Source organism: Pteropus medius, unplaced genomic scaffold, assembly GCF_902729225.1.
Source record: "Pteropus medius unplaced genomic scaffold, Ma_sr-lr_union100, whole genome shotgun sequence".
Lineage (NCBI taxonomy): Eukaryota > Metazoa > Chordata > Mammalia > Chiroptera > Pteropodidae > Pteropus > Pteropus medius.
The window spans coordinates 12,655,724-12,682,751 of NW_024352785.1; the positions used below are offsets into that span (position 1 = coordinate 12,655,724).

The window sequence follows — 27,028 nt, forward strand, 5'->3', positions numbered from 1 at the left end:
GTATATTATTATTGTTTTATTATATTGTTATTATTGTATGTTATCGTAGATTACTATTATTGAAATATTTTGTTCTCTTAGTTCATTTCAAACAAATCAGTTTACCGGAATGGTGTATCAGACAGTACTGCTTCCCCATCGGCATTCTTTGAAAACAGGAAGCTTAGATGAAGCAGTAACTCCCAATACATCGCCAGCTCAGTGGCCAGGTATAAATAATTTATACGTGTATGAATTTTTCTTAACCTTATCTAATTTAATCAGATAAAGAAAAAGTAGGTTTTGTTTTGTTTTGCTGTATTATAATCATTGTTAAATATTGTTAGAATTGGTACCAGTTCAGTATTCACCACTCATTACAAATTATGCACTTAACTCAGTATTTCCTTCTTCATGTACTAAAATAACTCAAATGTTTTGTTATATTACTTTTTATAATTTTGCTTTTGTCATAGTAAAAAAAAAATTTATGGCAATTAAATTTTATCTGTCAGATTTCAGTCAGATTACAGATTTTCAGTGTTTCTCTAAATTGAACAAATAGCTCAAAATTCATGCATTAACTGTAATAACCTCTACTAGTCTATGAATTTACAGAAAAAAAATATTTTAATTCTGATGCAATAAAGTTTTTTTTAATAATTAGAAAATTTAGTTTTTTAAAATTTATTGTCAATGGTAGCTGTGTTTGTTTTTTGTTCTAGGAATAACTTCTCTAATTCGACTTTTGAATTCTTCTGGCGAAGAAGCCCAGTCAGGGCTTACTATTTTGCTCTGTGAGATTCTCACAGCAGTGTATCTTAGTCTCTTCATCCATGGCTTGGCAACACATTCTAGTAATGAACTATTTCGTATCGTGGCACATCCCCTAAATGAAAAAATGTGGTCTGCTGTATTTGGTGGAGGTGCTCATGTTTCAAGCAAAGAACAGACACATTCCAAAGCTTTACCTGGTTAGTTTTTAATTTGTTTTATCTTTTGTATTTATTCACCTGAATGATAACTTTGTTGAATGTAATTATATTTTAATTTATTCCCAGAAAGTTCTCGATACAGACCATTTTCTTAAATCCTAAACAAATAGTTTTATGATGAAAATGCAGTGTAAAGTTTCTGGTGCAGTTTCAAACTTTAAGATATTCATGCACCAGTGATTAGAACTATCTAATGTAATTTTCTTTAATCTTTTACTATTGAAATTTTTATTTGTTGAAATATACTGTGACATTGGTTTTTGTTCTATCCCAAATACAGATTCTCTCTTCTTTCTTTGGCAGGAAGGCACTTTGCTATGCCTAGCCCCCACCAAGTAATGGTATTCTCCATGGAATGTGTGGGCTTTTCCAAAGCTCTTTCAACCATCAGTTCTCATAGCCCTCCCAGTCCTGCAGGCAAGATATTAGCTTTAGAACTAGGCTTTTACAGTTGAGCTTGCTTTGTGTTGTGTTGGAAGGGTTGGAATACAGTGGGCCAGTTTTATTTTGTTTGGCATTTGTAATAGAAAATTGAGAATTTTTTTAATCAAGCCATATTTTTGATTGAAAACAGTGATTAGCATTTTAGAAAATCATCTCTGCATTTTTATTCTTTTAAATTCTTTGTTTTGATATTTTCTATCCCTTAGAGTTTAACATATTTTTAAATGTATAGAAATAAATGTTAGTGCTAATCATGATAAATCAGACTATGGCTTGAAATGACTAGAAAAACATTTCAAATGAGGCTGCTTCATGTTTTTCATATTATGATTCTGGCCATCAGGGTTTTGGATTTCTAAGTGTTCATAATACCGTGAAAGTAAATACTTTAAATAATTGTATCCCCTTTTCTATATTGTATTTATCTGAAGATTGAAACACCAAGCTTTCTTGACCTGAAAAGAATCTTCATGATGCTTTCTGCCTTTAATTTTTTTTGTAATTTATTAGCTTATATGTGATCATCTTGCTTTTAAATTTATAAAATATTTTAATTTTCATAACATCTCTTCTGATTTTTAAAGGGTAATTTCCTATGCTTATATTTTTATATGGATAAAAAGAAAATACTAACTTTTTATGAGTCTTGCTTTAGAGTATATACTTCTTAACTTCAGATATCTGAATTCAGTTAAATTAACTTTCAAAGTCAGAGAGAGTAAAATTTATAGCTTTATTGAGATTAGTATTAAATAAATAATTGATAAATTAATTTTGGCTATGTTTTTAATGTGTTCTAAGAGAAAATCATTTGTTAATGTAGAATGTTAAAAAGTGATAAATTCTTGCTATGGAATGTCCACCATCTATAAAAAATTAAAAATACATTCTCACTGCCTAGTCAGTAAGTCTTAATTCTAACCGTTTTTGCTGAGCACAGATATGTAAAGAACCTGATTTAAAGTCCAGGTTGTTCTTTGTTTAACCACTTAGATTTAGTTGTTTCTAGGCAGAATTACCAGTACATAAGTTATTTTTCAAGTACTATCATAAGCACTATCATAAACTATATTCTACCACTTATTGAATCCTAAATAATCAAAGTGACCAAAAATTATCTGCGTCTATATATTTAACCTTTGGATTGGGATATGGTAGCTAAATAATATACAATATTTAAAACATGTGGTTCACTTAGTGGTAGGGTTAGATGTAGCCACATCTAGGATATGTGAGTTCGTCTGTCTTTGAGAACCCAGAAAACTATTCTGAATACAAATAATCATGGGTGTACCTGAAAAAACATTTACAGAGAACATGAATGATATGATTCATTAGTTTGCAAACCAGAAAAAAAGGAGTACACTCACTGTATGGTGAAGCTAAAGGCTTCCTGGTTCCAGAGCTGATCTAGTTTGAGAATGAGCAGGTAGAAAAAGAAAGAAGGAAAGAGATAGTAAACAAACAAACAAACAAATAAATAAATAAATAAAAGACAGTATGTAGTAAGGCAATAATAGTAATTAGAATCAGCAGTTCTGTGAAGCAGATCAACTGACAGCTAGAGAGAGAGAATCTGAGACCAGAAAGTCAACCAAGACAAGGAACAAACGGTGTGGCTTTCAATATAAGGCAGAGTTCTGAAATCTTAGTTTCGAAAGCAATATTATGTTGTTCTAATATAATAACAAACTAAAGCAGCACAGCAGCCTGATAAATTTTAGATGGTAAGTAAGCAGCCCTGCATGTTTGAATTAGTGATGTCCCAAGAGACTAATTGCATATATATTCGATAGACATTGTTGACCAAGGGGATAAAATAATGTGTTTTAGAAAAGTTGATCTGAATTCAGCCAAAATTAACATGTTTTTTTTTTTTAGTTTTGACTATTTAAATTTGGCCAGAGAAAAACTGACAAGTTAAGAGTATTTTCCTGACTACCTAATCAGTATCAAAGTATTGTATATTGAAGATGAAATACACATTTGGAACCCCTAAAAATCTATCTTTTATAAAATTTTTTCATAAACTGAGTACTAGGGAGAGGAATTTAAAAGTAACCACTCGTTTTTCTTGCTCTGGTGTGATTCTGATTTTAATTGTCATCTCAATAATGGTCTCATGAACTAAATTGTATTTCTTCGTGTCTGTTATATAGTCAGTGTACTAATTCTTTTAGTAATATGAAATATATATGGCTGAAGCTTTGTAATATTAGAAAATGATAGATGGTTTTTTAAAGTATTTAAAACATTAAGTTTATTGCTCTAGTTTCTTAAATTAACTATAGTATATGTCTTTAGGTTTTCAAAGTCTTAATTAAAGATTAGAATCAATGTTTTCCATGATTTAAAACTGATCTTTAATGAAAGGAAAATATAAACACAGATCAAGCATAAACTTCAAATTAATGATTTTGAAATCCTGAGTTCCAATAAAAAAAATTGTGTGAAAGCCATCATTTCTCAACTGAAAACAGCTACACCTGAAAAAGATTGCAAATGTATTCAGACTGCAGAGGCTGAATTGAAAGTGATTTTGCTAGCCCTTTCCATACTCTAATCCATGATGGATGATTTTTATTAGACATTAGCTTGGAAGGTCAGAATTCTTAGCAAAAATATTAATATACATAAATCAGTAATTTATTTTTAATTAAATTTAATTTGCTTCATGAACTCCACACTATATATTAATGAAGGATTTATTTTTTCCTAATTAATTAAAACTACAGGGCAGGTGTATTTTCATGAGAGTTCTGAATTATTTTCTTGTTATGGTTAATTTTTAAAGTAGATAATCAGCTAAGCAGTAACAATTTTCAAAAAATTACTTCTTTCTTGCTAACAGTTAGAAATCCATACTTTTGCTTTTTATTGCATATTATATATCAAAACAAAATATTTTTATTTTATGAATTTTTATTGTATTTTGTAATAGTTACAATTATAAAAACTGTAAATTTTTTATCTTGATAAAGTTACAGTAATGATTTTTTGTTTCCAAATTGAGAATGAAATATAAAATGAATATTTTATTTGTAGTAAGCATGTCTTTTTATTTTTTACCATGAGACTGCTAATGTTCTAGACATTTTAAATTATATTTTTGACATTTGATTGTTTAGGTTAAGTATGGATCAGAAAATCCAAATATTTTGCTTTTTCCCATAAATTTGTATAAGAATAAAAGTTCTGTATTTAGTATTTAACGATTATATGTAGCATTGCTATCATTCCTTTAGGAAAATAGCAACCTTCTTAACTAGAAAATGTTAAGATGACAGCATATTTAAAATGTAAAACAAAATCAGCTACTTAAAATATAGGTGAGTATGCCAAACACTTTTAATTGTCCACTGAACCACAAAATAGTTTTACAGGAAAAAGAAATACATTTTTGTTGTTGTTAGCGTCCTTGACAGACTTTTCATTGAGGGTCATATAATATATATTTTAATTTAAAGTTTAAAAATCATTTTATTTATTCATTTTATAACTGCTGGGGAAGGCAAATTCTTAGATAATAAGGGTTGAGAAAGAAAATAAAAGATAAAAGAAATACAAAGAAATGCACATGTGTAAAGTTTTACAGATATTCTTTTTTTGAACCACCTCAGCTTTCTCACCATGACTTCCTCACTCAGTATTTTTTACTGAAACTAAGCATGTGCTCTCTCTGTCCAAACCTGTGTTCTGATATTTCTGGCAGTCTTAAGTGCTGCAGTAAAACAGCTTTAATGTTTTTTCTTCATTCTAATTTTTTTTGTATGGTCAAAAACACATAAAACTTACCATCTTAACCATTTGTGTACAGTTCAGTAATGATAAGTACATTGACATTGTTGTGAAACAAACCTTCAGAACTTTTTCATTTTACAAATTTGAAACTTTATACCCATTAAACAACTTCCCCTTTCCTCTTCTCCACATCTTCTGGTAACCACCATTCTTTCTGATTCCATGAATTTGACTACTTTAGTACCTCATATAGGGGAGTCATTTGTCTTTTTTGTGACTGGCTGCTTTCACATAGCATAATGTCCTCAAGGTACATCTTTGTTGTAGCATGTGACAGGGTTTCTTTTTATGCCTGAATAATATTTCATTTGTGTGTGTGTACTCCATTCAAATTTGTAATAAATCTGTTGAGTTTGAGCTGAACTCTTATACACAGATCTGTATTGTAGCCTTCAGGGTGATTGAAAAGGAGTACTTTAGCGCCATTATCTCCAGATCTTTTTATTACATAACCCTATCCACAAGACATGCTTGAGTAGTCCCCCAGTATATGTACATTTATTTATTTATAAATGCATGTACTATTGTTGATCCAGATAGTAAACAGTGACACATTTTACATTCTTCCTCTTGCCTCTTCCTTCTTCTTTCCTCTCTCCCTGCCCTTTTCTGTCTTCTTTACCTTGTGCTTTCTCCTTTCCCTCTACCCCTTTCCCTCTCTTTTCCTCCACTCTCCTCTGATATTTCCTTCTCCCCTTGTACTTATTTTAAAAATTAAAATAGGAGTTGTAATTTCCCGTCCACATTCCAATGAATCATTTAGAATACCAACAACTTTGGAGTCTACCTTGCCCTGTGGTTTGGAGACAAATCACTACTTTCTATTAAGATATTTATCAGTTAATTTTTATAGATGTTTTTGAAGCAGGTGCAAGGTACTGTGCAAAGTAATGGTCCTAGGAAGACCTTGAGAGTCAGTCTTTCTAAAGTATGGATATCCTCTGTTGGACTTTTTTTATATTAATTTTATTCTTTGACGATTAAGAATTACCTTAAAGTCACTGCTCCTTTAATCTCCTGATTTTGTCTTTTCCTTTTAGGAGTCTTTGAAGTTTACTTGTAAAATGACGTTTTACATATAATTTTGAGACTTTGTTTTATACTTAATTTGTATTCACATATTTGTAGTTCTCATACTCTGTAGTTCTCATACTCCTAATCATAAAAGAGATGAAAATATACCTCTTAGACTAAATTACCTTGCTGAAAGCAAGAAATAGATTTGAAGTCTATTTTATCTTAAATTTACATGACTTTTTATCTTCTCCATAGCTGTTTCTATATAAATTTTTTTAATCAGTTAAATTATTTACCCCCACAAAAAAATTTTGGGGGGAGATAAATTTGAAGGTCTAGGACGATGTGCCTCCCAAAGTTTCATGTACACTCTGGCACAATCATGAATAGCCCCATGGATATGAGTGCCTTAGGTAGAGAATGAGATGGTTCTGCTGCTTACCTGGAGGTTAGTTTTTAAAAGAAATAACATTTAAATCTAGGTTCAGAATATTTTGTTGTGTCTGATTTAAAATGACAAACTGAAAAAATAAATGTTAACTTACTATTACTGGTCTTCCTTTAGTATTAATTGAAGCACAATATACATGTGTGGTAACAAATCCAGTAGTACAGAAGAACTTATGATAAAAAACATTGTCTTTCTTACTCTTCTATACCTCCCATGTCCATTCCTTAATTGTAGCCTCTTAACCATTTCTCCATTTCTGTTTTGAGTTCTTTTGAGAGTTACATACATAATTCTAAGAAAACCACAGCAAAATGAGCTGGGGATGAGGATAGGGCTTCTTACAAGGGCAGGAAGTTATATCTACATGTTTAGTCCACATCTTGTCATGGAAGCCCTCTTTTAAATAATACATTCTGTGATTTCAAGCAGCTAAGAAATTAATTTTTTTAATCTATGTCAAGACATGATTCTGTCTTTTTCCTCATGCATACTTTTGTTTTTCTTTACTTGCTTTCTTGCCTATCCATGCCCCTTACAATTCATAAGCTCTATATCTACAGTTCCTTTTCATTTCTTCCTAATACTGATTTTTTTCTTCTATTACTGGCAAAGTAGCCATACACCCCCTTAGTAATGGAACAGTATAGTCAGTTTTTACCCAAGTAATAGCATAAGTACTTGATATTTAATAGCATTTTCAAAAACAAGCAGTTGAGTACCCAATGGCTAAATAGTCTCTATCGGCATTTCTAAGCTTCACGACCACTCTTAATCCAACATGATTTAAACATAAAACTATCTTAGGTCTTGCTGCAATTTGAGGAAGGAGAGGGAGTATCCATCCTAAGGGCAAGCTGAAGATCATTTCTTGTTTGCTAGGAGGAATTGCTCAGGCTCTTTTATTTATAGCATTTCAAGTAATATAACACTCAGTATTGTGAACCTGTTTGCTATTTTTCCTCCTATTATCCTTGTTTATCAATAGTGTTTTTGATAGTTTTATACTTCTGACATTGAGCTGTAATTTTAAACATTTCTCCACCTAATGTACTTAATTTCTCATTTTGATGTCCTGTGTCTGGTTTCACAGATGATGATATTTTAAATGTTTTCTCACTTTAAAAACCCTTTTGTGTTTTGCTTTTTAAAAACTATTTTTATGATGTAACCATCTTGATAAAATCTATTAATTTAGCATTGTTTATAAATTTTATTTTCCAGAGATCCCTTATTTACGTTTACATGCCTTCTAATGATCTAAAAACAAAAGCAAAATAGTAATGTTAAAGTCAAATGATAAATTAACTTAAACAATAGCATTGATTTTTGAAAGGTAAAAAATACCTTTATATTCAAAATTTTTTACCTGATGAGATTTTGGCAAAGCCACTACTTAAGTTTTAGAGCATTTATAAATGTATGCACATTTAATCTGATGGTTTCTTTTAAAGTCATTTGAAAGATTATATAATAATTATATCACTTAGCAATCTCTTAGAATAGTAATTTTATTCAGTTTCCTTTTTTCTGAAATAACTTCTGTTAAACTCAGCTTGGCTGTAGCTTGATATAATGCATGAGCATGCTGTTTATGCAAGCTGAGTAGCTTCAAACAATAAAACAAAATTGTATTACAGCACAGGTATTTGCTTTCTTTTGAAAGGTAAGTAAATTCTCATTGGAACCATTGAAGGAGAATATTGGTTTACCTTAATATGGAGCTGTTCACTTATTAAACCATGCCTATGTCTGGGAAATCCTTGATTATTGATGATTTACCTGTGACTTAGTGTTGGTTAAAGATTTGTATTAACATGTTTTTCTATACAAATGCCCTTAATGTTCTAAGGTAAAATACTAAGAAAATACTGTTAAGTGTTTAGAAGTTACAACAATAAAGATTACATTTTCCACTTCTTTCTTATTCCATTGACTAGAAAATTCCATTTCCAAGCCATTTCTAAAAGTCTGAATCAATTTAATTAAGTAGTTATGTCTTTTAATTTTTTTAATATTTTCAGTGAAAGTGTAGTTTTCTATTTGGATAAGAAGCCCAGTGATACTGAACACTCTCATAAATGAGTTGTTGCTTTTAATTAACATTGACATCCCTTGATGTTCTTTTGGTCCCCATGATATTAGTTAAAAGAAAAAAGATAGGATAATGTAGGTAATTTCCTATCATGTTCTTAGCTAAATTATGGCCTCACTTATAAGGAGATATGACATTCTATTACCTATATATATATATATAGTAGAAAAGTCAACATTAAGAGAGTGAAGGACAAGTTGAGATAAAAGCAGAAATTGCTATACAAGGAGATTGTTGTCTCACTTCCTCTACCTATTTTCTTTACTACATGATAATAACCTCAGTTTTCTGTGTGTACATATTTGTAGTTAACCTTAGATCTTATGTAAACATAGGTAAAATGCGTACAATGAAAATAGTACTTATTTAATAATACTTTACTTTGTTCTTGTTAGTTTCTTCACTAGTGGAAGGAGGAGATAAACAAAACAAACATTTTAGGCCATCAAAAATGTCTTGCAAAGAATCTGCCCCAATGACTTCTTCCTCACCACCAGTTAGCCAGGAGTCACTGACAGTCAAGGAGAAGTTCATCCCACCTGAACTCAGTATCTGGGACTATTTCATAGCCAAGGTAATATTTATGTAGTTAAATGGAAATGGAAATGTTTAAGTGTAATTGTTGGTGCTTCCAAGTATTTTTCCACTCTGGTTTATAAAATTTCTATTTTATCAAGCTACATTACCAAAAAATATATACTAAAATATTTTGGCCATATTCCAACCATTTTTTAAGACCATTCTTTGATAAGTTACAGTTTTTGCATTTTAAACAAAATGAAGTTTTTAGTAAGATGAAAAGATAAATTGGTTAACAGCTTGATACTGATATTCTCGATAGTAATTAAGGAAACAAAACTGCCAGAATTTAAAATGTCCTTCATACTCTCATCCCTTTTTCTACTACAGGCAGCCCTGCAATGTTCTGATATACACAGATTTGTTACCACTGTTTAATCCCTCAACAACATGGTTTAAATTTAAGTTACCACAATATACTAAATGTGAGTAATTGCATAAAGTACAAAGTTCCCTGCTAGCTCTTCAATCCACAAATTACAATTAAAATAATAGATGCACCTCATGATCAATGACCAGTCGCAACAGTTCTTTCAAATTCTGTTGGTGATTGGTCATTTAGTGCTTGTTATTCAATTCACACATAGAAAAGCATGTGGTTGTCTTGCCTCTTTGTCTGCCATGATAAACCCAAATGACATTTTACAAAATTGGTTTATTAAAAGAGGGAATTGGCTAACAGTAATGGAAGTGCAACAACAACAACAAAATGAGGAGATTAACAATATACTGTAATAAAAGTTATGTGAATATAGTTTCTCACTCAAAATATTGTACTGTATTCACCCTTCTTGTGATGATGTGAGATGATACAGTGCCTACGTGATGAGATGAAGTAAGATGAATGACATAGACTTTGTGATGTAGTATTAGGCTACTGTAAGGGTTACATGAACACAAGCAGTGCAATACCGTAACCGTTGATCTGATAACCAGGATGGCTACTAAGTGCCTAATGATTGGGCAGGGAGCGTATACAGCCTGGATACAGTGGACAAAGGGATGATTCGGGTCCTGGGTGGGATCAAGTGGGACAATCTAAGATTTTATCACATTATTCAGAACAGCACACCTTTTAAAACTTATGAATTGTTTATTTCTGTAACTTTTCATTTGACATTTTCAGACTGCAGTTGACCGTAGGTAATTGAAACCGCAGAAGGCAAAACCACTGATAAGGGAGCAACTACTGAACACATTTTCTATATTGCCTTAGATCCCTTTCATGTTTATCAATTTTATGACTTCTCATACAACTACCTTACTGAAACTACTGACATTGAAATTAAGATAGTATCCATATTGTCAACTATAACTGAAACTTCTTCATTTTTTTTGATCTGTTAGCAATATTCAACACATATGACCATTTCCTCCTTTTTGAAATACCTTTCTCTCTTGTTCTCAGATGCTGACATCTTTTAGTTTTTTCCCTAACCTTACTATTTATTTCTTCATATTCTCCTTTCTCATCTTTCCTTTTCTACCTGACCTGTGAATCTTGATCTTACTCAAGATTTGGGTTTTGGTATTTATTTTCTCTAATACTTTACTTCTCACAACCGGAGTACTCTCATTTCACTAAATGATATCTTCATCCTTGTAGTTGCTCAAGCCAGAAACCCAGAAATCATCTTTTTCCTCTCTTTTTCTTGCTTTCCAGATTTATCAGCAAATCTGTCAGCACTTTCCCCAAAATATACTGCGAATCTGTTATTTCTCTCCATCTCCATCACTGATCACCTATTTCTAGACTGGCGATTCTTGCCTTAGTTACCAATGTCTCCATTTCTACTCTTGCCATTTGACTTTTCTCTCATAAGAGAGTGGTTATGTAATCTTCTTAAGATAAATCTTGATACCTATCCTCTATTTAAAACTCATTAGTGGCATTCCATTACACTCTATACTGTGTTCAACAAAAAAAACCTGTCTGATCTGTCATCTGCCATTCTCTTTCAACCTTTATCCCAACACTATTTCTCTTGCTTTTTTTTTTATGCCAAACTCTTTCCCATATTTAAAGATTTTCTACATACTATTCCATGGCCTAAAATGCTTTTCTTCCCTTTTGTTATATGGCCTATTATTTTTGTCCGTTAAGTCTCACTTAAATTTTACTTTTTGAAGAGGCCTTTCATGATCAGCTTATCCCAGTTTTTGTTAATGTTTTCCATCCCACCTCTTTTTTTTTATAGCATAAATAAAAGCAATTTGTACTTATTTTTTATAGCACAAATAAAAGCATTTTGTACTTAGCTTTCTACTATTTGCCTAATTTCCACTAAAACATAAGCTCTATGAAGGCAATGACTGTATATATGTTTTAAAATTTTTTATATCAAGTATGCTTTTTAACACATAGTAGATACTTGATAAATTTTTTGTTGAATTGATGGATAAATAAATAAGGGAATTGCGTAAAGTGATGTAAGAGGCATGGAATGTCAAAAAGTAGCCAAATACTGGTTCCTTTACTCCTTGTAGTGAAGAATCCAAAAATGAGATAAATTGCTAAAACTAGACTATGTAATTAAATGTATTAAATCAGATAGTTGGTTGATAAGTTCTGTAACTTTTTTATTTTAGCCTTTTCTACCCCCTTCTCTAAGTAGAGGAGAATACGATTCAGAGGAGAGTCTGGAAAGTGATGATGATGATGATGATGCTTTAGCTTCAGATTTCCATCTCCAAGAGCATTCTAATTCAAATTCATACAGGTATGGAATACTTAATAAGCTTCTTTTTAAATAATCATCATGGCTTATATATATAGTGTTTTTGAAAATAATATATGTGAAATTAGCTTGGAGACATATAACATATTATAACTCAGATTTTATTGTTGAAATTGTTAAATTCCTTTACAGTAATTTCAGTTAATCTTTTATTTTCCATGAATGGATGACCTATATTGTTTATCTCTCCTCACAAATGCTATCAGATTATTACTTCTTTTTTGCTCCCTGAGATAAACAAATCCCACTCGTTTAGCCTAGACAATCTAATGTCTTTTCAGTGAACAGTAGTACTCTAAGATGTCAGTGATTACTGTTTTAAAAATGGCTTCCACATATTATAAAAATCATAAATGTTCCCATACTGCGTTATCCTTATATATAGATGTGACGGTATATTATTTTGTCTTTATTAATATATTGATTATATCTGAAAGGTATATTTGAGATAAAATATTATATTAAGACATGATCTGTTAGTGGTGTGATAGAAGAGCATAAATCTTCCAGAAGAAAGAAGTATTTTGGAGAAAATGAAGTACTTTTTTATTGAAAAGAAAAATTATGAGATTTCTACTTGAAATACTGGTGTTTTTTTTCCCTATTGACCTAATTTTAGTTTTTGAATATATAAAATATTTACATTGCTCAAAAGTCAAACTGTATACCTCAACAACAAAAGACCCCAAATAACCCAATTAAAAAATGGGCAAATTACTTGAATAGACATTTTTCCACGGAAGACATACAAATGACCAGTAAGTACATGAAAAAATGTTCATTGTCTCTAATTATTAGAGAAATGCAAATCAAAACCATAATGAGAGCTCTCTCACATCCATTGATATGGCTACTATTAAAAACAAACAAACAAACAAAAAAAACAGTGTTGGCAAGGATGTGGAGAAATTGGAACCCTCGTGCAATGTTGGTGGGAATGTAAAATGGTGCAGCACCGTGAAAAACAGTATGGCAGTTCCTCAAAAGTTAAAAATAGAATTACCATATGATCCAACAATTTTACTTCTGGATATATACCTAAAAGAATACAAAGCAGGGTCTTGAACAGGTATTTGTACAACCATCTTCATAACGGCATTATTCTTAATAGCCAAGGAATAAAAGCAAACAAGTGTCTGTACACATATGAATGCATAAACAAAATGTGGTATATATATACAGTGGAATATTATTCAATCTTAAAAAAGATGGAAATTCTGATACTACAACATGGATGAACCTTGAGGACGTTATGCTAAGTAAACTGAGCCAGTTACAAAAAGACAAACACCGTATAATTCCACTTGTGTGAGATACCTAGAGTAGTCAAATTCATAGAGACAAAATAGAATTGTGGTAGCAAGGGGCTAGGAGAAGGTAGAAATGGAAAATTATTGCTTAATGGGTATAGAGTTTCAGTTTTACAAAATGAAAAGAATTCCGGAAATAGATGGTGATCATTGTTGAACAACAGTATGAATATACTTAATGCTACTGAATTGTACACTTGAAAGTAGTTAAAATGGTAAACTTTATGGTATGTATATTTCACCACAGTTTCAAGTAATAAAATGCCAGTACTCTAAGAAATAAATGTTTCACTTGAAATAAAAAAGAAGCTGAAATATCTTTTTTAAATGAAAAATGCAAAGCCGTATAAAAATATGAACTCAGAAGTCTTACATTTCTTTCTTCTACCCAGTTTCTCCTCTATACCCTCTACAGATACCCATTTTTATTAGTTTCTGGTTTATCCTTCTGTTTGCAAAAATAAGCATGCGTACATGTGCATATATATGATATTCTATAACTTTTTTTTTTAATCAGTAATACTGGAGTTCATGCCATATTAACACTTGAAGGTCCTTCTCCATTCTTTAAAAATGTCTACCCTAATATTCCTTAGTTTGAAACTAGGTATTCAGCCAGTACTCTCCTGCTAGATAATTTGGTTGTTTCTACTCTTTTGCTGTTGTAGATAATGCCGAGCTGACTTGAGTAACTGCATGCATATGTTGTTTTGTTTTTGTGGAGGTATATCTTCAGGGTAGATTCCTAGTAGTGGAATGGTTGGGTCAAAGAGTGGTATACTCTTCTAAATACCTAAGTGAAATTTTAACAGATCTTCTATTGCCTTATTTTTAGTTGGTCATTGATGCGCCTGGCAATGGTACAATTGGTGCTCAACAATTTGAAGACTTTCTATCCCTTTGCAGGTCATGACCTTGCAGGTAATACATATGTTAACATGAATTAATATTGCCATTGCTTTCAATTTACTATTTTGTATTTTTTTGCAAATAGGGAAGAAACTTCCTGTTGTAAAAGATAGGTTTCTCTAAAACAAACCAAGTGTCTTTAAATATGTCTATTATATTGTTAGGTGCTCTTAGGAGGATAACATTCAGGAAAGCAGGGGATCTGAGCATGATGCGATTGACTGTATTGAGACTGTATTTATACCTGTAGCTGAGGTTTTGGGAGATTTAATAGTAATAAACACATAGAAAACTAAGCAAATGCAAAAACTTAGTGATTGTTAACTCCAAGGGAAGAAAAGTTTGCACAGGAAAGAAAGGGGTATGATGATATATCAAGTGGTTTGGCTGTGATCTGTATTTACACATATATAACAAGGTTATAACTAAAATAACAACAAAAAAATTATGTGATCATATTGGAATGATGGAAAGAGAAGTTTATTCTCACATTCTATAGTAATATATCAGAAGATCATTTCTAAAATTGAAAAAGCAAGACGTCATACTATAAGCATGTTATATAGGTTTTTGTAGGTAAATATCAGGAATAGTTAAAAGTTGAGGGTGAGATCGGGACTCAGGAGTATGAAAATGTAAGACTGGAAAGTGCTCAGCTTCATAGTATTGTTTAAAATTTTTTTTTTTACTTTTGTGTATTATTTAATTTTCTAAGCAAGTCTTAGTTATATACCATACAGAAATTGGGCTGATACAAAAGTTTAAAGCAATTAATTTTACTCCCAGACATATTTTCATAATATGCAGATATATTTTTTGTCACGTGGAATTAAAGTCAAAAGCAGTCATTGATACAGAATCATTTAAATCATAAGTCATAAATATTATTTCAAGTACTTGTAGTAAAGCTACGATGTAATTTTGACTTAAATTGCCCTTTTTTCTGTTTCCTAGACCACCTAATTATGTTGAAACGTTACACCAATTTATGACATTCTTTTTTTAATCCTCCAGATTTTTATGCCCACCTCTCTTTCACATCTCCTCTGCCAAAATATGTATTAATATCTTATCTCAGACATTTTAACAATTGAATATAGCATTTGCTGCAGAAAATAAATGTGGATCAATTTTATTTTCTTTTTTTTAGAGCTTCCAGTTAGTTCACCACTTTGTCATGCAGTTCTAAAAACTCTTCAGTGTTGGGAACAAGTTCTTCTCCGACGACTTGAAATACATGGTGGGCCACCTCAAAACTATATCTCAAGTCATACCTCTGAAGAGAGTTTGTCTGCAGGTCCTGCAATTCTCCGCCACAAAGCTTTGCTGGAACCTACAAACACTCCTTTCAAGTAGGTTTTCCTGGATACTGTTTTTAAGCATGAGTTTTATTACATCAGAATGTTTTCAGGTCGTATTTAAAGAAAAATATTTAAGTCCTTTTATATTTAATTTGCTGTTCTAGGTTCATATCTCTGTCTTTGTGTGATGCATATTGTAGTCCAGAGGCTAGCAAACATTTCCTGCAAAGGTCCAGATAAAGAAATATTTTAGGCTTTGGGGGCCTTACAATCCTGTGACAGCTATTTAACCCTGCCATTGTAGGTGAAAGCAACAATAGATAGTAAGTAAATGAGTGGGCATGGCTGTGATCCAGTCAACTTTATTTTCGAAAATGAAAGGCAAGCTGGATTTGACCTGTGGGCACTTGGGAATAGTGCTGTTCAAAGTAGGCAGTTAGCAAACTGTTTTGCTGTCCATGAAGACTTAAAAGCATTTGTACCAAAAGGTAAATCACTGCAGTATTGCTTCATCAAGAAAGTCTTGCTACAAAAAATGTTAACTGAACTAAACAGTGTACTTAGTGACTTAATGACATAGTTCATTTACATGAACTAATTAACCTCTTACCTCATTGCATATCAGTAACAGAGTTCATGGACTGGTATTTGTTCCTTGGTAACACTTGGAGGAGCTGTGCTTGTAGATCTCCTTTAGGAAGCATAACTAGTACATTCCTAAGTTAGAGATCAGCAAACTCCCGCCCACGCAATCAAATTCACCCCTCCTTCTATGTTGTAAATAAAATTTTATTGGCTCACAGTTACACTCTTTCATTTTAATATTGCTTCTAGCTGCTTTTCCACTTTAGTAGCAGAGTTGAGTCGTTGTCTGAGAGACCTTATGGCTCATAGAGCCTAAAATATTTACTATCCAGTCCTTTAAGAAAAAGATTGCTGATTGCTGCCCTAGATGATTTGGTCTGATACTAGTTAATTTATTATTATGAACATTTATATAGCACTAAGGAAATGTGATAAAATTAATCAGAAATCTCCAAAGTGTATAATTAAATATACTCTCTCTCTGTAGATCTAAACACCATCTGGCACTGTCTGTGAAGAGACTTTGGCAGTACTTGGTAAAGCAGGAAGAAATTCAGGAAACCTTTATCAGAAATATATTCACCAAAAAAAGGTGTCTAAATGAGGTCTGTATAAGTTAAACCTGTTTACTGTTTTATTATTGAAGTCTTTTGTATTATAAAGAAAAAGTTGCATTTTACAGTCTTTTTAAAAACTCATTTTATGTCATAAACATATACTATGCAATTAATTTATAGATGAGTAATTGGAAAGAGAGGGTCAGTATTTGCCTAAACCAATTTAATTTAAAATTCTAATTCAGATGTATTTGGAACTTTTTTCCCCAAAAAAGATACTGTTTGAGTTAAGATACTGTATCTTGTTTCCTGTGCTTTGAGTTGTCATGATACCCAGTTTAAGAAACAGTATAGAAAGTTCCCATGATTTTCATGTGACAGTTAAAAGTAGCTTATTTTAGAAGTTTAGCTAAAACTAGGTTTGTGTACTGAAAACATTTCAAATAGATACATTTTCTTTTTATTCTAATGGTTATGCTTCTTAATAAAATTTTGCATGCTCAAATTAATGTTAATACTGTAAATGGTTAATTGTACCTCAGTATTATCATTATAATGATTATTTTTCTCAGTTCAGTGCTACTAAAGAGTTTCAGTTTGATGAAACTTGAACCTGAATGTAAATGAACATTTTGCTTCCTTCTTTGAGACAGTTTTGCTATTAAAAAATATCAGGTAAACTCAACGGTTGACTTAATGATGTAATTAATTCCTTATCTCCTCATGGACTAGTAGCAAGGAGTTCAAGACTGGCAACTGATCTGTGAATCACATTTTGAGAAGCACTGAACTAGTCTGAAAGCAAGCTTTGTACAGTTTTTGAAGTGGGAGGGAAAAAGGAAGGTATTTCAGTAGAAGAAATAAGGAAGTAGAATGGCTTCTTAATATACAGGTTAGCAAAAAGCAAGATGGCATCTAACCTCACTGAAAAAAAGGAAAATTACATATATTCAATTGTCTTTCAGTTTAAACGCTAATTTGTAAGAGGCAACTGCATGTGCTGTTATTGAGTATTTGCCTGTTTATGTAAATATATTTGAATTAGCCAAGCCAGGAAATATATAGTTTTCTTGCTGACTTAGAAGACTTTTGATATACGTACTTTAGTATGGAATTGAAAACTAGGCAAACAATAAATACAATAGATACAATACAAATGAATATATATCTATGTAACTGTATATAAGATATATTTTAAATAGTATATGAATTAGCATTAAAACAGTTCAAGAAAATTTTTGATGAATAAAATTAAAAATTTGCTAGGTAAGAGTGTCAGACTACTTAGCATACGTTGACTCATGAGGTATTGTTTTTTATTTTACATATATCTTTGCTTAAAATAATTTGTTACAAGTTTAAGCATTCTGGTAGTAGTGTATAAAGCACTACTGTATTCTGTATAAAAAGCATGTTGACTATGCTTATTACTTCTTTGGTTTCTCTGATGTACCTTGTTATATGAATATGCAAATTTGGCATTATTTCAAGTACAAAATCATATCTGATTAATATAGTTATAAAAATTAAGACATTTTTCTACCTCTGATACATTTAGTATATTTGGGAAATGAAACAGTTCTCAAAACAAACAAAACAAAGAAACTATTGTACCACTAGCTTGTCTAGTTTAATCAGGGAGTAGGATCATTAAGAGAATAAAGAAACATAACCAAGCCAGAATGAGTAAGAAAGAATAGCAGATAAGTGCAACTACACCTTTTAAATTCCTCTGTTATTTTATTCTTAGTTTCCTAGGGAAGTTTATGAGATCTTAAGAAGCAGGAATATGAATGCTGGACTAAAAGCTAATAACTATAAGCTGAGTATTTTCTCTGAATTTTAGGTTTTTTTTACCTGCAAAATGAGTATAATACCTTTTACTTTGCAGTGTTTTAGCCAGTACATTTAACTTATTTAAAAGCCGGCATGATTAATGGTGGTTATTAGAAATTTATTGTTAGTGCTTTGTTATTTTATTCTTCGTGGAGGTACTCGTAAAGATAGTGATATTTAGATAAAGAGACTATGAAAAGAAAAAGTTTTTATAGTAAAACAGATTGGATGGAATGAAATAGAATATTAACTTTATAGAGTTAGTATGAAATTATTTAATCTTTACTGGAAAGTTGACTAGCCTATTTTTGGTATTAACAAAATTACCTTCCATTCCTTTTTTTTTTAATAAATTATTATTCTTAAATAGTTGAGTCCAAAGTCACTGTGCCTTTTCAGATACTTAGGAAATAGATACACGACAGATCCTGTATTTTGGATGGGACATGATGGAGAATATTTTGAGAGTTCTGTTGCTTTCTTTATTCCTTTGTGTGTTTAAAAATGAAATTTTCTTCATCTGGTGTTGAAATCCCAATGTCAGATTTTTCTTTTCCTATGTACTATAATTCAGTGGAATATACATTTTAAAATAGGTCCTTCCTATTTTTAATTTACTTGGAAATTAAGTACAGATAGCTGCAAATAGGCTATATCTGAATCATTCCCAACAACTGAAAAATACTTGGCAGCGGTCATCTGTTTTCCCAGTTCCTTTTTCCGTTTTCTTTTTTTATGAGAAAAACTAAATGTCCTGAACCAGCTCTTTCTTTAACTAATGCTAATATCCCCTTTTAAGAAGCATGTGTGCCTCCAAGCAATTTTTTTTTTTAAACTATTTTTAGCTAAATCGAGAAGGAGAGAATCAGAAACCTAGAAATCAAAATTTTTAATCAGGGCATTTTTATGAGTGAGACACCATAGTGGAGACAAGACATAGTACTGTGTAAGAACAATTTGATTTTAATTTTCAGTTGATAGTACTCTGGCACAAGTAGCTCTGAAATTTGTAATATGAAATACTTTGGGTACAATCTTGCTTTAATGTTGACATCTCATAAGTGAGTAAAAATTTCTTAGGAGACAGAATAAAATCAATAGTGGTTAATGAGTTTTGAGGGATTAAGTTTTCTCTAACCTCTTACTCCTAACCATGCACCCCCATACATGTTTCTTTTATGATATATTAAATTAAAAAATAATAACTCAGCCTAGTGTTGTTTTCTAGTAAATTTCTTTAAAATCTAATTTAAAAATATCCCCAATATTTTGCATGTTACATCTCGTCTTTACTCTTTGTCATGTGGTTATTCTTTCTTAATGAAGTCATTAGAGGACAACTGTGAAACCATCAAAAATTCTATGATGGAGGAGCCAAACATCAATAAGGTACAAAGTATCATTCAACTGAAATTAGAAATTGCATTCTTTAACAAGAAAAACAAAGTGTTTCTATTTTAATTTTGGACTAGACTTTGTTTCCAATGCAATTAATGTTTTACTTCCTCAATTTATTTATTTTTTTAAATTTTAACAAGTTAAATATTGCAATCACAAAATTTTTTCTGCTTTATTAATAAGAGAATGCAATTTTAAAGGAAGTTGAATGTGTCCTGTTTTGGCTACAGATTTCTCTGGGTAAATACAAGTTCTTTATAAAATGTAATTGCAATAGCCATTACAGAAGTAAAGTAGTATTCTGTTTTTGCAAGTATCACTTCTGAAGTTAAAATTCTTTTCTATGATACTGATTAATTCCTTAAAATATATCAAATACTATTATATAGCATTTATTTTACTGGTAAAAATAGGATCTAGCATATTGCCTTGTGCATAGTAAGTACTCAGTTCTTGAGAACAAGAGCACAAAAGATAAGAATTTGTGCAGTAATGAAATAACTCCCAAATGTTCTATGATCACACATTCAAATATGGCTTTTATTGGGTTGATACATAATTCATGTGTTTCACATTCTGATATTAAGATCATCTCAAAGGAGTAATTTTTAGAGAAAATTTTCTCAAAAGATTTTTTTTAAGGCTATGAATTCCCACCTCTTATTTTTTCCCACATGAACCTTTTAGTAAATAAGAGAAATAATTCTATGCAATTAATAAAAAAGGCTGATTTGATGTCAAGTATATATTATAACTAAAACCTTGGCAGAATAAATATATGCAGTCCATACTTTGGAAATTTCTCATGGCCTTTGGGAGTTTTAACAGACTATAATTCAAACTTTTAATTAGTTAATAATATTCCTTGCTTGGGTAATCATTAATTAGTACAGTCTATTCATTACCAGAATCAGAATGTTGTATTACTGTAGCCATTACACTACATCAAAAGGCAGTCATTCTGTTAATATCATAATCATTTTTGGCCAATGTTTTCTAAGCCATGTGTGACAATTTTATTTCTAACAGCTTTATTAGGTATACTTGACTTAAAATAATTGCACATATTTATTAAAGCGCAGAGCTTGATCAATTTTCACATATGTACACATTGATGAAGTCATCAGCACAAACAAGAAAATATATCTATTACCCCTAAAACTTTAATCCCTTACTTACTCCTCGCCTCTCACCTCTTCCTTCTTTCTCTCCAGGCAACTACCAATCTACTTCTTGATATTATAGATTAGTTTGCATTTTCTGGAATATTTGTAAATGAAATCATACAGTATTTTTTTTATGCACTTTCTCAGCACAATAATTTTGCGATTCCACTATCTCTTGTATTTCAGTAGTTCATTTCTTTTTATTGCTGAGGTGTATCATTGTATGGCTATACCACATTTGTTTACCCACTTACCTCTTGATAAACACTTCAGCTGTTTCCATTTTGGAGCTCTTTCAAATAAGACTGCTTAGAATATTAATGCACAAGTCTCTTTGGAAGGGCATATACTTTGATTTCTCTTGTGTAAATGCTTAGGAATGGAACGGCTGAATTATATTGTAGGTGTATAGTTAACTTTTTAAGAAACTGCTCAAGTATTTTCCAATGTGGTGTAAACAGTTTACATTCCCAGCAGCAGCGTATGAAATCTCAGTTGTTTCACATCTTCATCAACACTTGATATGGTCAGCCTTTTTATTTTAGCCATTCTACTAAGTGTGTAGTCATAGTTCATTGTGTTTTTAATTTGTATTGAGCATCTGATCATGTGCTTACTTGCCATGTGCCTTTTAAAACGTGTGTTTTTTATTAGGTTGTATGTTTTCTTGAGTTTTAATAGTTCTTTATATATTCTAAATAAGTCTTTTATCAGATATGTGATTTGCAAATATTTTCTCCTGATATATTGCTTGTCCTTTCATTCTCTTTACAATTTCTTTTTAATTCATTCTTTGTATGGATTTTCTTTTTAATATCATACCTAAGAAATTTTTGCCTGAGTCACAAAGATTTTCTTCTGCTTCGTTCCAATGTTTTATAATTTTAGTTTTACAGTTAGGTCTATCGCTCATTTTGAGTTAATTTTTTTATATGATGCAAAGTATGGATCATAGTTACTTTTTAAATTATCTGTGTATCAGTTGTTCCAACACTCTTTGTAAAAAGATTATTCTTTCATCGAATTGCCTTTTCTTCCTTTTAAAAAACCAGTTGACATATATGTGTAGGTTTTTTCTCCACTCTGTTTTGGACCATTGATCTGTTTGTTTATCTTTATGCTAATACCCACTGTCTTATTGTGCTAACTGAAATTCTGGTCTAATATTAAATAGAAATGGTGAAAGCAAACATTTTGTTTTTGTTTCTGATCTTGGGGGAAAGCATTCAGTCTTTTGTCATTAAGGATAATGTTATCTATAAGGTTGTAGATGTCCTTTATAAGACTGAGAAAGTTTCTTTTCCTAACTTGTTGAGAGTTTTTAATCAGGAAAAGATGTTGGATTTTGTCAAATACTTTTTTTTTAAATTCTTTTAAATTAAGTTTATTGGGGTGACATTGGTTAATAAAATTATATAGGTTTCAAGCGTACAATTCAATAATACATCATCTGTATATGCATTGTGTTTTTGCCACCCAAAGTCAAATCTCCTTTCATCACCATATATTTGACCTCCTTTACCCTTACCTATCCCCCACTCCTTTCCCTCTGGTAACCGCTAAACTGTTTTCTGTGTCTATGAGTTTTTGTTCATCTTGTACATTTGTCGCTTTGTTTTATATCCTACATAATGCTTTTTTTGCTACTACAGTCATGCACTGCTTAACAATGGAAATATATTCTGAGAAATGAGTCATTATATAATTTCGTCATTGTGTGAACATCATAGTGTATTTATACAAACCTAGATGGTATAGCCCACTACACACCTAGGCTATATGGTATAGCCTATATTGCCTTGTAGGGGAGGAAAAATAACTTTCCCTCTACCCTTCTGGCTTCTTGGCTGAGACATCTCTGTAATAAAAGACAGATTAACAGAAGAAAACAAAAGTTTAATAACACACATACCTCCTTTATACATGGGAGAGACCCAGAAAAACTGAGTAACTCACCAAAATGGCTGAAGCCACCACCTTAAATATCATATTCAGCTGAAGATCTTGGGCATGGGGGAAGTCAGTAATGGGAGATTACCAGAAAAAGCACAATAAACAGGGTAAGTTTATTATACAGATTTAAGCTTTTATGTTGTGCCTTGATAAGAGTTTCTAGAAACATTGTCATCCTTCTCTCGCTGGTGCTGGTACAGCTAGGGAGAAACCCTTACAAATGGAGATTTCCCTTAGAAATGTAAATGTCTTTTAGAAGGGTAATTTCTGCTTGGTTTTCAGAGCTACTTTCATGTCTGCTATTTCTTAAAATTAACCAATCTAAAATAATTGTTATGCTTAAGAGACCTATTTTGGAGTGGCAAATTCTGTTCCCCTACAGCTTGTTGGCTACAGACCTGTACAGCATATTGCTGTACTGAATACTCTAGGTATTTGTAATGCTATGGTAAGTATTTGTATAATGTATTATATTACAATGTTATAAGGGCTAAGAAGTCACTAGGTAATAAGGAATTTTTCAGCTCCATTACAATTGTTACTGTCACATATGCAGTTCATCCTTGACCAGATGTCTCTTGTTAATTAGTGCATGACTGTACTGAGATGTTCACAAGATTTTTTTTATTAGTCTGTTAATATGGCTAATATTAAACCAACCTTTCATTCTCAGGATAAGTTCCATTTGGTCATGATAAGTTATCTTTTTTATATATTTTTAATTTGATGTGTTAAGATTGTTGTTAAGAACTTTTGCATCTATGTTCATGGTTTGTAGTTTTCCTAGAATGTTTTTGGGTATTTTGGTTTATTTTGGGGGGCTTTTTTTTTTTGTCTTTTTTTGGTTTTTGGTTTTAAGCTAATGCTGGCCTCATAGAATGATTTGTGAAGTGTTCTCATTAGTTTTTGGAAGAATTTGTATAGAATTAGTAATATTTGTTTCTTCAGTGTTTGGTAAAATTCACCGGAGAAACCATCTGAGCCTGGAGTTTTTTTAACTACAAATTTAATTTTTTAACGGATATAGGGCAGTTCAGATTATCTGTTTCTTTTCGAGTGAGCGTTGATAATCTGTGTCTTTCAAGAAATTTGCCTGCTTTGTCAATCGTCAAATTTATTGGTGTAAACTTATTCATAATATTTCCTTATCCTTTTAATATACAGTAGAATCTATGGTAATATCACCTCATTCTCTGCTATAAGTTAGAAAACAAAATTATTTCTTAATATTTTTATTCCCTAATATTTTGGATATTGGTGTCATTTTATATTCACTTAATTGCTTTCCATTTTCTTCTAGTATGCCTTTGATATTCTTTAGTTCTCTTCTTACTTCATGTTTGTTTATACTTTATCGCTAGCGTATTGCTGAAGTACTCCAAGAACACAGCTTTACATTATAGAAGGTAGTAGTAACCGAAAATCACTAATGAGACCTAGAGTCTCAGTTCAGTTTTTCCATAGATCTGCTGTGAGGCCTTGAGCTCATTGCACCCTTGAAACCTTATTTATTAACATGTAAAATAAAAGTTGATAGTTTTAGACATCCTGCTGCTCTAATTGAAAGAGTAGTAGAGTCCTGGAGCTAGATTGTTAGAACTACCCTCTCCAGTTTCTAAGGGAAGCTCTGTAGAACCCAAACATTGTTCAGATCAGTTTCTGCATAAAATTTCTTTTTTTTTTATTGTGAAATATACATACAAAATTTACCATTTTAATCATTTTAAGTGTATAGTTCAGCGACTTTAAGTACATTCACATTGTCGTGCAGCCATCACCACCATCCATCTCCAGAACTTTTTCATCTCCCCAAACTAAAACTCTGTACCCATTAAACAATAGCTCTCCATTCCCCACCACCCAGCCAAACTACCATTCTACTTTCTGTCTCTATGAATTTTACTACCTACCCTAGATTCCCATTTAAGTGAAATCATTCAATATTTGTCCTTTTGTGACTGGCTTATTTCACTTAGCATAGTATCTTCAGGATTATTCCATGTTGTAGCATCTATAAATTAAAAGTTATTTTAAACCAGGGGTCAGTAAACTATATTAAGCAGGCCATATCCAACCTGTTGTTTTATAGGCTATGAGCTAAGAATGATCTTTATATTTTTATGAGGTTGTTTAAAAAAAAAAAAAATATGCAACAGTGACCCTCTATGGTACCCAAAACCTAAAATGTTTAGCATCTGACTTTTTACTATTTATAAAATATTATCAAAGGATTATAATACTAAGAAAACTGGTATAAACAAATCTTACTTTAATAATTAGAATATCTTGATCCTTTAAATTTAATTCATTACGCTTGGGAACATAAGCAATTAATGAAGTTGAATGTTATATCAGCTATCTTATTATATGGGAAAAAGCAAGTTAAAAAAACTTAAATTCCCCTTGTCAAATAAATTTTATTTTATGGATAATGGATAATACCTTTGGATTCGAAATATCTAAACAGTTTTTTTAAAATAATTTAAGGAAGTATTAAATGACAGATTGGCATATACTTTCTATTACTGAAATCACCATATTTTTAATTTTCTTTTCCTCCGTTTAGATAGAAGCAGATTTGGGATATCCTGGAGGTAAAGCAAGAATTATTCACAAGGAATCTGATATCATTACTGCCTTCGCTGTTAATAAAGTAAGTACATAGACATTTTTCATTTCTTCAGGTATTAAGTACTCATAGTTGGAGAATATTTCTTGTTGTCAGTTTATTCAGTATCAGTATTTCTTTTTTCCTAAAGCTACTTCCCACTTTTAAAATTGCAATCTGAATGAGTTTTTTATTTTATAAAATGATTATATTGATATTTAATTTTTTGATTTTGAATATATAGCAGATAAAATTTTTTTTCTTCTCCAGAGACAACGGTAACCTTAAGAATTTATGTAACACATTATAAAGGTTAATCCAAAGAAAAAGTTTTCTATTTTCTCTGTATGAATATGTTTAATGTGGTTCTTAATATTAGACAGAATCTAAGCTTATGTGATTCAGAAATTGTCCTTTCTTGACTTATGGCTGTAAGTCAACTAGAGTGTTTTTTGTTTGTTTTTCTTTTTTTTTTATTTTTTTTATTTCTTAGCCTTCTACTCAGCATTCTCATTAAAGGTGTCAGTAAGCTACTCACAGAAGAGGTAGCCTTGTGTACAGTGGTCCAAAGTTGAAATCTGTCTTAATCATTTTTTCCCTTCTGTCTTCCCTAGTTGGCTTACTATAGAGTTTTATAATGACTTCTAGATACTCTTATTTCCCTTATTTTCATTAACTTAAAAGATACACACACACAGTGAATTCCTAATTTAAAAATAATCTTTAAATATTATTTAGATATATATCCTGTGCCATTATCTATTCAATAATCATTTCACCAGTTGGTTCTCCATTTTTCTATGCTATCTTTCTTTTCTTTGATTTCTCCTAGATAGTTATTTTGTCATTTTGTCCTCATTTTTTCTGTGTGCTTTGTCTCGTTGCCCTCATAGACACCCCTGAACAATGGACTAGTTGTTATGACAGGCAGTTTTGGAATATGCCTCTTAGCTATGCAATTCTCATGTTATAATACAGTATATGCATGTTTAATACAAATAACAAAATTACTGTCTATGCCCAACAAATATATTCCTCCCCCTGAAGAAAATATGATTTTAAGTATTCTGTGCTATAAAACAAACTTTTTTTTTTGGATGTATATAAGTAATGAGCAATCGTCCACATATATAAAGTCTGCCATTTACTGTTTAAAAGTATACCTATTTAATTCTTATTTCTCCAGATTTGTTAAATTTGTAGCTGAGAAATAATGCCTTTTGTTTTACATTGCATTCTTTTAAAATGGTAGTGAGATTGAACTTTTCTCATTTGTTTAGCTGTGATTTATCTGTGCCAAGAACTGTGA

General features: G+C 31.1%; 1 protein-coding gene across 6 annotated transcripts in view; it reads left to right on the plus strand.

Annotated features, from left to right (window-relative positions):
* DMXL1 (Dmx like 1) overlaps nt 1-27,028 on the plus strand; it is a 126,409-nt gene that overhangs the window by 71,176 nt on the left and 28,205 nt on the right. For 3 of the 6 annotated variants that reach the window (XM_039848513.1, XM_039848516.1, XM_039848512.1), the window contains exons 27-35: nt 82-209; nt 705-953; nt 9,175-9,353; nt 11,948-12,078; nt 14,242-14,327; nt 15,466-15,667; nt 16,689-16,806; nt 19,921-19,983; nt 25,678-25,764. In XM_039848513.1, the coding sequence (XP_039704447.1) occupies nt 82-209; nt 705-953; nt 9,175-9,353; nt 11,948-12,078; nt 14,242-14,327; nt 15,466-15,667; nt 16,689-16,806; nt 19,921-19,983; nt 25,678-25,764 (1,243 nt within the window). The remainder of the gene's footprint in view (nt 1-81; nt 210-704; nt 954-9,174; nt 9,354-11,947; nt 12,079-14,241; nt 14,328-15,465; nt 15,668-16,688; nt 16,807-19,920; nt 19,984-25,677; nt 25,765-27,028) is intronic. The other 3 variants (XM_039848517.1, XM_039848515.1, XM_039848514.1) reach the window with 1 other exon arrangement.